The sequence below is a fragment of the Oncorhynchus masou genome, chromosome 29 (assembly GCF_036934945.1).
Source record: "Oncorhynchus masou masou isolate Uvic2021 chromosome 29, UVic_Omas_1.1, whole genome shotgun sequence".
Taxonomy (NCBI): domain Eukaryota; kingdom Metazoa; phylum Chordata; class Actinopteri; order Salmoniformes; family Salmonidae; genus Oncorhynchus; species Oncorhynchus masou.
This window is the reverse complement of record NC_088240.1, coordinates 93,379,808-93,392,790: the sequence shown is the minus strand read 5'-3', so window position 1 is coordinate 93,392,790 and position 12,983 is coordinate 93,379,808. Positions and strand designations below refer to the sequence as shown.

The window sequence follows — 12,983 nt, the reverse complement described above, 5'->3', positions numbered from 1 at the left end:
TGTAGATGTACCTAGGTTAAGGTGGTATAGTGTAGATGTACCTAGGTTAAGGTGGTATAGTATAGTGTAGATGTACCTAGGTTAAGGTGGTATAGTGTAGATGTACCTAGGTTAAGGTGGTATAGTATAGATGTACCTAGGTTAAGGTGGTATAGTGTAGATGTACCTAGGTTAAGGTGGTATAGTGTAGATGTACCTAGGTTAAGGTGGTATAGTGTAGATATACCTAGGTTAAGGTGGTATAGTGTAGATGTACCTAGGTTAAGGTGGTATAGTGTAGATGTACCTAGGTTAAGGTGGTATAGTATAGTGTAGATGTACCTAGGTTAAGGTGGTATAGTGTAGATGTACCTAGGTTAAGGTGGTATAGTATAGTGTAGATGTACCTAGGTTAAGGTGGTATAGTGTAGATGTACCTAGGTTAAGGTGGTATAGTATAGTGTAGATGTACCTAGGTTAAGGTGGTATAGTGTAGATGTACCTAGGTTAAGGTGGTATAGTGTAGATGTACCTAGGTTAAGGTGGTATAGTATAGTGTAGATGTACCTAGGTTAAGGTGGTATAGTGTAGATGTACCTAGGTTAAGGTGGTATAGTATAGATGTACCTAGGTTAAGGTGGTATAGTGTAGATGTACCTAGGTTAAGGTGGTATAGTGTAGATGTACCTAGGTTAAGGTGGTATAGTGTAGATGTACCTAGTTTAAGGTGGTATAGTGTAGATGTACCTAGGTTAAGGTGGTATAGTGTAGATGTACCTAGGTTAAGGTGGTATAGTGTAGATATACCTAGGTTAAGGTGGTATAGTGTAGATGTACCTAGGTTAAGGTGGTATAGTATAGATGTACCTAGGTTAAGGTGGTATAGTGTAGATGTACCTAGGTTAAGGTGGTATAGTGTAGATGTACCTAGGTTAAGGTGGTATAGTGTAGATATACCTAGGTTAAGGTGGTATAGTATAGATGTACCTAGGTTAAGGTGGTATAGTATAGTATAGATGTGCCTAGGTTAAGGTGGTGTAGTGTAGATGTACCTAGGTTAAGGTGGTGTAGTGTAGATCTACCTAGGTTAAGGTGGTATAGTGTAGATGTACCTAGGTTAAGGTGGTGTAGTGTAGATGTACCTAGGTTAAGGTGGTATAGTGTAGATGTACCTAGGTTAAGGTGGTGTAGTGTAGATGTACCTAGGTTAAGGTGGTATAGTATAGATGTACCTAGGTTAAGGTGGTGTAGTATAGATGTGCCTAGGTTAAGGTGGTGTAGTGTAGATGTACCTAGGTTAAGGTGGTGTAGTGTAGATGTACCTAGGTTAAGGTGGTATAGTGTAGATGTACCTAGGTTAAGGTGGTATAGTGTAGATGTACCTAGGTTAAGGTGGTATAGTGTAGATGTACCTAGTTTAAGGTGGTATAGTGTAGATGTACCTAGGTTAAGGTGGTATAGTGTAGATGTACCTAGGTTAAGGTGGTATAGTGTAGATATACCTAGGTTAAGGTGGTATAGTGTAGATGTACCTAGGTTAAGGTGGTATAGTATAGTGTAGATGTACCTAGGTTAAGGTGGTATAGTGTAGATGTACCTAGGTTAAGGTGGTATAGTGTAGATATACCTAGGTTAAGGTGGTATAGTGTAGATATACCTAGGTTAAGGTGGTATAGTATAGATGTACCTAGGTTAAGGTGGTATAGTATAGTATAGATGTGCCTAGGTTAAGGTGGTGTAGTGTAGATGTACCTAGGTTAAGGTGGTGTAGTGTAGATCTACCTAGGTTAAGGTGGTATAGTGTAGATGTACCTAGGTTAAGGTGGTGTAGTGTAGATGTACCTAGGTTAAGGTGGTATAGTGTAGATGTACCTAGGTTAAGGTGGTGTAGTGTAGATGTACCTAGGTTAAGGTGGTATAGTATAGATGTACCTAGGTTAAGGTGGTGTAGTATAGATGTGCCTAGGTTAAGGTGGTGTAGTGTAGATGTACCTAGGTTAAGGTGGTGTAGTGTAGATGTACCTAGGTTAAGGTGGTATAGTGTAGATGTACCTAGGTTAAGGTGGTATAGTATTGATGTACCTAGGTTAAGGTGGTATGGTATAGTGTAGATCTACCTAGGTTAAGGTGGTATAGTGTAGATGTACCTAGGTTAAGGTTGTATAGTGTAGATGTACCTAGGTTAAGGTGGTATAGTGTAGATCTACCTAGGTTAAGGTGGTATAGTGTAGATGTACCTAGGTTAAGGTGGTATAGTGTAGATCTACCTAGGTTAAGGTGGTATAGTGTAGATGTACCTAGGTTAAGGTGGTATAGTGTAGATGTACCTAGCTTAATGTGGCATACGTCTCCCCAATCTGGCAAAACAGGGTCATGGCGAAGGCCATTCCAAAGATCATCAAGACTGCGATGCCAAATGCAATCCCCAGGGAGATGAATGTACCCTTCGCGATGACTGACATCACCAACTTGGTACAGGGTCTCAAGTACACTTTGCGTCGTCCATCTGCGAGTTTGCACTCCTGAGTGGTGTCCCGACAGTCACAAGAGGTGGGGACCGTTGAGCCCCAGTCTGAAGGTCCATGGATCAGTCCACAACACTTTGCCTGCTCTTCCAGTTTCTGAATGAACATCTGGAACAAAGACGACTGGTTCCTCAGCGGTAGCAGCTTCACCGTCAACCATTCCTCAATCTTATTCACTCCGACAGCTCCCAGGATTCCAGCGATCACCAGGAGGATGAAGATGAGGAGCAGCCCGACGAAGAACAGCATGAGCATGACGCGGCTTTCCCTGATGGCACCAAAGCAGCCCAGGAAGCCAAGCACCGTGATGATGGCACCGACGGCTATCAGCAGGTTTAGCCCCGGTAACAACCTCCCAAACACAGGGTTCACTTTGAGGTAGATGGAGACTCCGAGGATGATGCATCCACTGATCCAGAACAGCAGGTTGAAAGCAAAGAGGAGGTACTTGATACATTTGTTCACAGCCATCTTCTAAGCTTCCAACAGCCAGGCAATATGTGACAGAGCAACTTGAAGATGTACAGTGTGTGAGAGTGAGTGTACCAGATCTGGCACCTATGTAAAAAATAAAATAACAACCCGAAGCTGTAGGTGTGGCTAGTGACTCCTCATTCCAGAAACCAACTGTTTTCTAAAACTGAGACTGGCTCAGCCCCTGCTAGTCTACTTCAACAAAGTCTGAGCAGTGAGTTTTGCTTGAGGCTGTTAGATTAAATGCATGACTTCAGCGGTATCCTGTATGACATGCAAATATTTTTTTCAGCTTGCCCTGAAGACTCTCTTCTTGCAAACGGATCAGGTTAATAATCATGACAAACCAGCCTCCACCTGAACAGTTTCTCTCCCTGTGCTGTGTCCCTCGCCAGCCTCCACCTGAACAGTTTCTCTCCCTGTGCTGTGTCCCTCGCCAGCCTCCACCTGAACAGTTTCTCTCCCTGTGCTGTGTCCCTCGCCAGCCTCCACCAGAACAGTTTCTCTCCCTGTGCTGTGTCCCTCACCAGCCTCCACCTGAACAGTTTCTCTCCCTGTGCTGTGTCCTTCACCAGCCTCCACCTGAACAGTTTCTCTCCCTGTGCTGTGTCCCTCGCCAGCCTCCACCTGAACAGTTTCTCTCCCCGTGCTGTGGCCTTCACCAGCCTCCACCTGAACAGTTTCTCTCCCTGTGCTGTGGCCCTCACCAGCCTCCACCTGAACAGTTTCTCTCCCTGTGCTGTGTCCCTCACCAGCCTCCACCTGAACAGTTTCTCTCCCTGTGCTGTGTCCCTCACCAGCCTCCACCTGAACAGTTTCTCTCCCTGTGCTGTGGACCTCACCAGCCTCCACCTGAACAGTTTCTCTCCCTGTGCTGTGTCCCTCGCCAGCCTCCACCTGAACAGTTTCTCTCCCTGTGCTGTGTCCCTCGCCAGCCTCCACCTGAACAGTTTCTCTCCCTGTGCGGTGTCCCTCACCAGCCTCCACCTGAACAGTTTCTCTCCCTGTGCTGTGTCCCTCGCCAGCCTCCACCTGAACAGTTTCTCTCCCTGTGCTGTGTCCCTCGCCAGCCTCCACCTGAACAGTTTCTCTCCCTGTGCTGTGTCCCTCGCCAGCCTCCACCTGAACAGTTTCTCTCCCTGTGCTGTGTCCCTCGCCAGCCTCCACCTGAACAGTTTCTCTCCCTGTGCTGTGTCCCTCACCAGCCTCCACCTGAACAGTTTCTCTCCCTGTGCGGTGTCCCTCACCAGCCTCCACCTGAACAGTTTCTCTCCCTGTGCTGTGGCCCTCACCAGCCTCCACCTGAACAGTTTCTCTCCCCGTGCTGTGGCCTTTACCAGCCTCCACCTGAACAGTTTCTCTCCCTGTGCTGTGTCCCTCACCAGCCTCCCCCTGAACAGTTTCTCTCCCTGTGCTGTGTCCCTCGCCAGCCTCCACCTGAACAGTTTCTCTCCCTGTGCTGTGTCCCTCACCAGCCTCCACCAGAACAGTTTCTCTCCCTGTGCTGTGGCCTTCACCAGCCTCCACCTGAACAGTTTCTCTCCCTGTGCTGTGTCCCTCACCAGCCTCCACCTGAACAGTTTCTCTCCCTGTGCTGTGTCCCTCACCAGCCTCCACCTGAACAGTTTCTCTCCCTGTGCTGTGGGACCTCACCAGCCTCCACCAGAACAGTTTCTCTCCCTGTGCTGTGTCCCTCACCAGCCTCCACCTGAACAGTTTCTCTCCCTGTGCTGTGTCCCTCGCCAGCCTCCACCTGAACAGTTTCTCTCCCTGTGCTGTGTCCCTCACCAGCCTCCACCAGAACAGTTTCTCTCCCTGTGCGGTGTCCCTCACCAGCCTCCACCTGAACAGTTTCTCTCCCTGTGCTGTGTCCCTCACCAGCCTCCACCTGAACAGTTTCTCTCCCTGTGCTGTGTCCCTCGCCAGCCTCCACCTGAACAGTTTCTCTTCCTGTGCTGTGTCCCTCACCAGCCTCCACCTGAACAGTTTCTCTCCCCGTGCTGTGTCCCTCACCAGCCTCCACCTGAACAGTTTCTCTCCCTGTGCTGTGTCCCTCACCAGCCTCCACCTGAACAGTTTCTCTCCCTGTGCTGTGTCCCTCGCCAGCCTCCACCTGAACAGTTTCTCTCCCCGTGCTGTGTCCCTCGCCAGCCTCCACCAGAACAGTTTCTCTCCCTGTGCTGTGTCCCTCGCCAGCCTCCACCTGAACAGTTTCTCTCCCCGTGCTGTGGCCTTCACCAGCCTCCACCTGAACAGTTTCTCTCCCTGTGCTGTGTCCCTCGCCAGCCTCCACCTGAACAGTTTCTCTCCCCGTGCTGTGGCCTTCACCAGCCTCCACCTGAACAGTTTCTCTCCCCGTGCTGTGGCCTTCACCAGCCTCCACCAGAACAGTTTCTCTCCCTGTGCTGTGTCCCTCGCCAGCCTCCACCTGAACAGTTTCTCTCCCCGTGCTGTGGCCTTCACCAGCCTCCACCTGAACAGTTTCTCTCCCTGTGCTGTGGACCTCACCAGCCTCCACCTGAACAGTTTCTCTCCCTGTGCTGTGGCCTTCACCAGCCTCCACCTGAACAGTTTCTCTCCCTGTGCTGTGTCCCTCACCAGCCTCCACCTGAACAGTTTCTCTCCCTGTGCTGTGTCCCTCACCAGCCTCCACCAGAACAGTTTCTCTCCCTGTGCTGTGTCCCTCACCAGCCTCCACCTGAACAGTTTCTCTTCCTGTGCTGTGTCCCTCACCAGCCTCCACCTGAACAGTTTCTCTCCCTGTGCTGTGTCCCTCACCAGCCTCCACCTGAACAGTTTCTCTCCCTGTGCTGTGTCCCTCGCCAGCCTCCACCTGAACAGTTTCTCTCCCTGTGCTGTGGCCCTCACCAGCCTCCACCAGAACAGTTTCTCTCCCTGTGCTGTGTCCCTCGCCAGCCTCCACCTGAACAGTTTCTCTCCCTATGCTGTGTCCCTCGCCTGCCTCCAACTGAACAGTTTCTCTCCCTGTGCTGTGGACCTCACCAGCCTCCACCAGATCCACAGAGACTAAAGGACTATGTACTCTATGCTGCACACTGTATCAAGACTGGAGATCACTCTGTCATGCTGATTTGAGTTCGAATAACAGACTGGAAGCTTCAAAAGGAGGGTGGTGCTTGGAATCATTGTTCTTCCTCTGACGACCATGGTTACCTGCAAGGAAACACGTGCCGTCATCATTGCTTTACACAAAAAGTGCTTCACAGGCAAGGATATTGCTGCCAGTAAGGTTGCACCTAAATCAACCATTTATCGGATCATCAAGAACTTCAAGAAGAGCAGTTCAATTGTTCTGAAGAAGGCTTCAGGGCGTCCAAGAAAGTCCAGCAAGCGCCAGGACTGTCTCCTAAAGTTGATTTAGCTGCAGGATCGGGGCACCACCAATACAGAGCTTGCTCAGGAATGGCAGCAGGCAGGTGTGAGTGGATCTGCACGCACAGTGAGGCGAAGACATTTGGAGAATGGCCTGGTGTCAAGAAGGGCAGCAAAGAAGCCACTTCTCTCCAGGAAAAACATCAGGGACAGACTGATATTCTGCAAAAGGTATAGGGATCGGACTGCTGAGGACTGGGGTAAAGTCATTTTCTCTGATGAATCCCCTTTCCGATTGTTTGGGGCATCCGGAAAAAAGCTTGTCCAGAGAAGACAAGGTGAGCGCTACCATCAGTCCTGTGTCATGCCAACAGTAAAGCATCCTGAGACCATTCATGTGTGGGGTTGCTTCTCAGCCAAGGGAGTGGGCTCACTCACAATTTTGCCTAGGAACACAGCCATGAATAAAGAATGGTACCAACCCATCCTCCGAGAGCAACTTCTCCCAACCATCCAGGAACAATTTGGTGACGAACAATGCATTTTCCTACATGATGGAGCACCTTGCCGTAAGGCAAAAGTGATAACTAAGTGGCTCGGGGAACAAAACATCGATATTTGGGGTCCATGGCCAGGAAACTCCCCAGACCTTAATCCCATTGAGAACTTGTGGTCAATCCTCCAGAGGCAAACAAAAACCCACAAATTCTGACAAACTCCAAGCATTGATTATGCAAGAATGGGCTGCCATCAGTTAACTGACATCATGCCAGGGCGGATTGCAGAGATCTTGAAAAAGAAAGGGTCAACACTGCAAATATTGACTCTTTGCATCAACTTCATGTAATTGTCAATGAAAGCCTGTGACACTTATGAAATGCTTGTAATTATGCTTCGGTATCCATAGTAACACCTGACAAACATATCTAAAGACATGGAGGCAGCAAACTTTGTGGAAATTAATATTTGTGTCATTCTCAAAACTTTTGGCCACGACTGTACATTTCGCCTACGAAAAGGAAATACGACACTGAAATACATAAACAGACGGTGTAACTTGTTCACTATGAAGAGATATTCACCACCATCAGCTAATTTAGGATATGTGGTTTTGAAGAGGTATTGATGACCAACGTCTGGTTCTTTAATATAGAAGCTAAATATAGAGCATTTCACACTGAGCCTAAATAACAACTCTGTGTCCTATGAAGGGTAGTGTGGTGGAGGTGCAGCACCTTAAAACAGATGACTTGGAACAACCTCTCTCACACACACACACACAAACACACACACACACACACACACACACACACACACACACACACACACACACAGTTGCCTCTGAAACACTGACTCCAGCCAGACAGAACGTATTAATCAGATTCTGTAAACTGAGATCCGCGATAGGCAAAACAGTCCTACTGGTCGCCCCAGTCTAAAACACTGACTCCAGAACATATTAAACAGCCCTACAGCCTGATGTGCATTGATGTCTGAGGGAAAAATACAGTGTTGGTTGAACTAATGTCTTTGTTGTTGTAATATCGCTAACGAACGTGGCAGTTTCACAGCTATGGATTCCAGTTTTAAGAAATTTACAATGTAGATTATCAAATGAATCAACTCACAGGGGGACAACGCTGAGTGAAGCTGTGAGTTCGTATGTATACGGATGTGGACGGTGGTGTTGGCGAGATCTTCGGATTAGGGAAGTGATATTTTAATAGTTGGGTCTCTCTCACGCTCTCTCTCTCACCCTCCCTCCCTCCCTCTCCCTACCTCCATCCCTCCCTCCCTCTCCCTACCTCCATCCCTCTCTCCCTCCCTCCCTCTCCCTACCTCCATCCCTCTCTCCCTCCCTCTCCCTACCTCCATCCCTCTCCCTCCCTCCCTCCCTCCCTCCCTCCCTCCATCTCTCCCTACCTCCTTCCCTCTCCCTCTCTCCCTCCCTCTCCCTACCTCCCTCCCTCTCTCCCTCCCTCTCCCTACCTCCATCCCTCTCTCCCTCCCTCTCCCTACCTCCATCCCTCTCCCTCCCTCCCTCCCTCCATCTCTCCCTACCTCCTTCCCTCTCCCTCTCTCCCTCCCTCTCCCTACCTCCATCCCTCTCTCCCTCCCTCTCCCTACCTCCATCCCTCTCCCTCCCTCCCTCCATCTCTCCTTACCTCCATCCCTATCCCTCCCTCCCTCTCCCTCCCTCCCTCCCTCCCTCCCTCCCTCCCTCCCTCCCTCCCTCCCTCCCTCTCCCTACCTCCATCCCACTCTCCCTCCCTCCATCCCTCTCCCTACCTCCATCCCTCTCTCCCTCCCTATCCCTCCCTCCCTCTCCCTCCCTCCCTCCCTCCCTCCCTCCCTCCCTCCCTCCCTCTCTCCCTCCCTATCCCTCCCTCCCTCCCTCTCCCTACCTCCATCCCTCTCTCCCTCCCTCTACCTACCTCCATCCCTCTCTCCCTCCCTATCCCTCCCTCCCTCTCCCTCCCTCCCTCCCTCCCTCCATCCCACTCTCCCTCCCTCCCTATCCCTCCCTCCCTCCCTCTCCCTCCCTCCCTCCCTCCCTCCCTCCCTCTCTCCCTCCCTATCCCTCCCTACCTCCATCCCTCTCCCTACCTCCATCCCTCTCTCCCTCCCTCCCTATCCCTCCCTCCCTCCCTCTCCCTACCTCCCTCCCTCCCTCTCCCTACCTCCATCCCACTCTCCCTCCCTCCATCACTCTCCCTACCTCCCTCCCTCTCCCTCCCTCCCTCCCTCCCTCTCTCCCTCCCTATCCCTCCCTCCCTTTCCCTCCCTCTCCCTCCCTCCCTCCCTCCCTCCCTCCCTCCCTCCCTCTCCCTACCTCCATCCCTCTCTCCCTCCCTCTCCCTACCTCCATCCCTCTCTCCCTCCCTCTCCCTACCTCCATCCCTCTCTCCCTCCCTATACCTCCCTCCCTCTCCCTCCCTCTCCCTCCCTCCCTCCATCCCACTCTCCCTCCCTCCATCCCACTCTCCCTCCCTCCATCCCTCTCCCTACCTCCATCCCTCTCTCCCTCCCTCCCTATCCCTCCCTCCCTCCCTCTCCCTCCCTCCCTCCCTCCCCTCCCTCCCTCCCTCCCTCCCTCCCTCCCTCCCTCCCTCCCTCCCTCCCTCCCTCCCTCTCCCTACCTCCATCCCACTCTCCCTCCCCTCCATCCCTATCCCTCCCTCCCTCTCCCTCTCCCTCCCTCCCTCCCTCCCTCTCCCTACCTCCATCCCTCTCTCCCTCCCTATCCCTCCCTCTCCCTCCCTCCCTCCCTCCCTCCCTCCCTCCCTCTCCCTACCTCCATCCCACTCTCCCTCCCTCCATCCCTCTCGACCATCTGTGTGTAGATTGCTTCAAAATCCATGCCACTTTCTCTGCGTTATCTTTAATTGAAAGACAAACAAGTTACTGAACTAAATGACTAGCGCCCCGTAGCCCTCACTTCTGTCATCATGAAGTGCTTTGAGAGGCTAGTCAAGGATCATATCACCTCCACCCTACCTGACACCCTAGACCCACTTCAGTTTGCATACCGCCCAAACAGGTTCACAGATGGTTCACAGATGATGCAATCACCATCCCACTGCACACTGCTCTATCCCATCTGGACAAGAGGAATACCTATGTAAGAATGCTGTTCATTGACTACAGCTCAGCATTCAACACCATAGTACCCTCCATCACCTATCAAGCTCGAGGCCCTGGGTCTGAACCCCGCCCTGTGCAATTGGGTCCTGGACATTCTGACGGCCGCCCCCAGGTGGTGAAGGTAGGAAACAACCACTTCGCTGACACTTCGCTGATCTCCACTTCGCTGACCCTCAACACTGGGGCCCTACAAGGGTGCGTGCTCAGCCCCCTCCTGTACTCCCTGTTCACCCACGACTGCGTGGCCACACACGCCTCCAACTCAATCATAGAGTTTGCAGGCGACACAACAGTAGTGGGATTGATTACCAACAACAACGAGACGGCCTACAGGGAGGAGGTGAGGGCCCTCGGAGTGTGGTGTCATGAAAACAACCTCTCACTCAACGTCAACAAAGCAAAGGAGATGATCGTGGACTTCAGGAAACAGCAGAGAGAACACCCCACTATCCACATCGATGGAACATTCACCCCTTTGGATTTGTGTGTATTATGTAGTTGTTGGGGAGTTGTTAGATAACTTACTGCACTGTCGGAACTAAAAGCACAAGCGTTCCGCTGCACCCGCATTAACATCTGCTAAACATGTGTATGTGACCATTAACATCTGCTAACCGTGTGTATGTGACCATTAACATCTGCTAACCATGTGTATGTGACCATTAACATCTGCTAAACATGTGTATGTGACCATTAACATCTGCTAAACATGTGTATGTGACCAATAACATCTGCTATATATGTGTATGTGACCAATAACATCTACTAACCATGTGTATGTGACCATTAACATCTGCTAAACATGTGTATGTGACCATTAACATCTGCTAAACATGTGTATGTGACCATTAACATCTGCTAAACATGTGACCATTAACATCTGCTAACCGTGTGACCATTAACATCTGCTAAACATGTGTATGTGACCATTAACATCTGCTAAACATGTGTATGTGACCATTAACATCTGCTAAACATGTGTATGCGATGTTTACTTGTGTTTAATCCATCACTGTGACACTGTGGTTGAGGGGAGGACAGTATGACTGATCAAATTATGAAAGACAAGTATTGTAATTTTTGAATTCTGTGAGTGTGGAAGGGATGAAAAAAATATTGTTGTCTATCGACAATGACAAGGCACTTGGATGGAAAATTACTGAGGATAATAGTGAACGATATTGCCATATCTTCAATCTAAGTCTACTAGAAAGTGTGTGCCCTCAGGCCTGGATGGAAGAAAAATCATTCAGCTACCCAAAAATAGTAAAGCCCCCTTTACTAGCTAAAATAGCCGACCAATCAGTCTGTTACTAACCCTTAGAAAACTTTTGGAAGAAATTGTGTTTGACCAGATACAATGTTATTTTATTGTAAACAAATTGACAACAAACTTTCAGCATACAGAGAAGGACATTCAACAAGCACGGCACTTACGCAAATGAGTGATGATTGGCTGAGAGAAATTGAGGATAAAAAGATTGTGGGGGCTGTTTTGTTAGACTTGCGGCTTTTGACATTATCGATCATAGTCTGCTGCTGGAAAAACATATGTGTTATGGCTTTTACACCCCCTGCTATACTGTGGATTGAGAGTTACCTGTCTAACAGAACACAGAGGGTGTTGCTTAATGGAAGCCTCTCCAACAATATCCAGGTAGAATCAGGAATTCCTCAGGGCAGATGTCTAGGCCCCTTACTTTTTTTTCAATCTTTACTAATGACATGCCTTGAGTCAAGCCAGTGTGTCTATGTATGCGGATGACTCAACACTATACATGTCAGCTACTACAGCAACTGAAATGACTGCAACACTGAACAAAGAGTTGCAGTTAGTTTCAGAATGCATGGGAAGGAATAAGTTTGTCCTAAATAAATAAAAAATAAACTAAAAGCATTGTATTTGGAACAAATCATTCACTAAACCTTAAACCTCATCTAAACCTTGTAAAAAATAATGTGGAAATTGAGCAAGTTGAGATGACTAAACTACTTGGAGTAACACTAGATTGTAAACTGTCATGGTCAAAACATGTTGATACAACAGTCGCTAAGATGTGGAGAAATCTGTCCATAATAAAGCGCTGGACTAATGTTCAGTCGTGTCGTCAGGTGCCACAAAGAGGGACCTTGGAAAATTACAATTGTCTCAAAACAGGGCAACACGGCTGGCCCTTAAATGTACACAGAGAGCTAACACATATGACATGCATGTAAATCTCTCATGGCTCAAAGAGAGATTGACTTAATCTCTACTTGTTTTTGTAAGACGTGTTGACAAACTGAATCTACAGAGCTGTCTGTTTAAACTAGTAGCACACAGCTCAGACACCCATCCATACCCTACAAGACATGCCACCAGAGGTCTGTTTAAACTAGTAGCACACAGTTCAGACACCCATCCATACCCCACAAGACATGTCACCAGAGGTCTGTTTAAACTACTAACACACAGCTCAGACACCCACCCATACCCTACAAGACATGCCACCAGAGGTCTGTTTAAACTACTAACACACAGCTCAGACACCCACCCATACCCTACAAGACATGCCACCAGAGGTCTGTTTAAACTAGTAGCACACAGCTCGGACACCCACCCATACCCTACAAGACATGCCACCAGAGGTCTGTTTAAACTACTAACACACAGCTCAGACACCCACCCATACCCTACAAGACATGCCACCAGAGGTCTGTTTAAACTAGTAGCACACAGCTCGGACACCCATCCATACCCTACAAGACATGCCACCAGAGGTCTGTTTAAACTAGTAGCACACAGCTCAGACACCCATCCATACCCCACAAGACATGCCACCAGAGGTCTGTTTAAACTGGTAGCACAAAGCTCAGACACCCATCCATACCCTACAAGACATGTCACCAGAGGTCTGTTTAAACTACTAACACACAGCTCAGACACCAACCCATACCCTACAAGACATGCCACCAGTCTCGTCACAGTCCCCAAGTCCAGAACAGACTATGGGAGGCACACAGTCCCCAAGTCCAGAACAGACTATG

The 12,983-nt window shown here is 49.3% G+C and overlaps 1 protein-coding gene across 1 annotated transcript; it reads right to left on the bottom strand.

Annotated features, from left to right (window-relative positions):
- Positions 1 to 2,281: 2,281 nt before the first annotated feature.
- LOC135521377 (tetraspanin-8-like) lies at positions 2,282 to 3,037 on the bottom strand. The gene has a single exon (XM_064947279.1). The coding sequence runs from the start codon at positions 2,973 to 2,975 to the stop codon at positions 2,307 to 2,309; it is 669 nt and encodes a 222-aa protein (XP_064803351.1). The 5' UTR covers positions 2,976 to 3,037; the 3' UTR covers positions 2,282 to 2,306.
- Between the last annotated feature and the right edge of the window lie 9,946 nt (positions 3,038 to 12,983).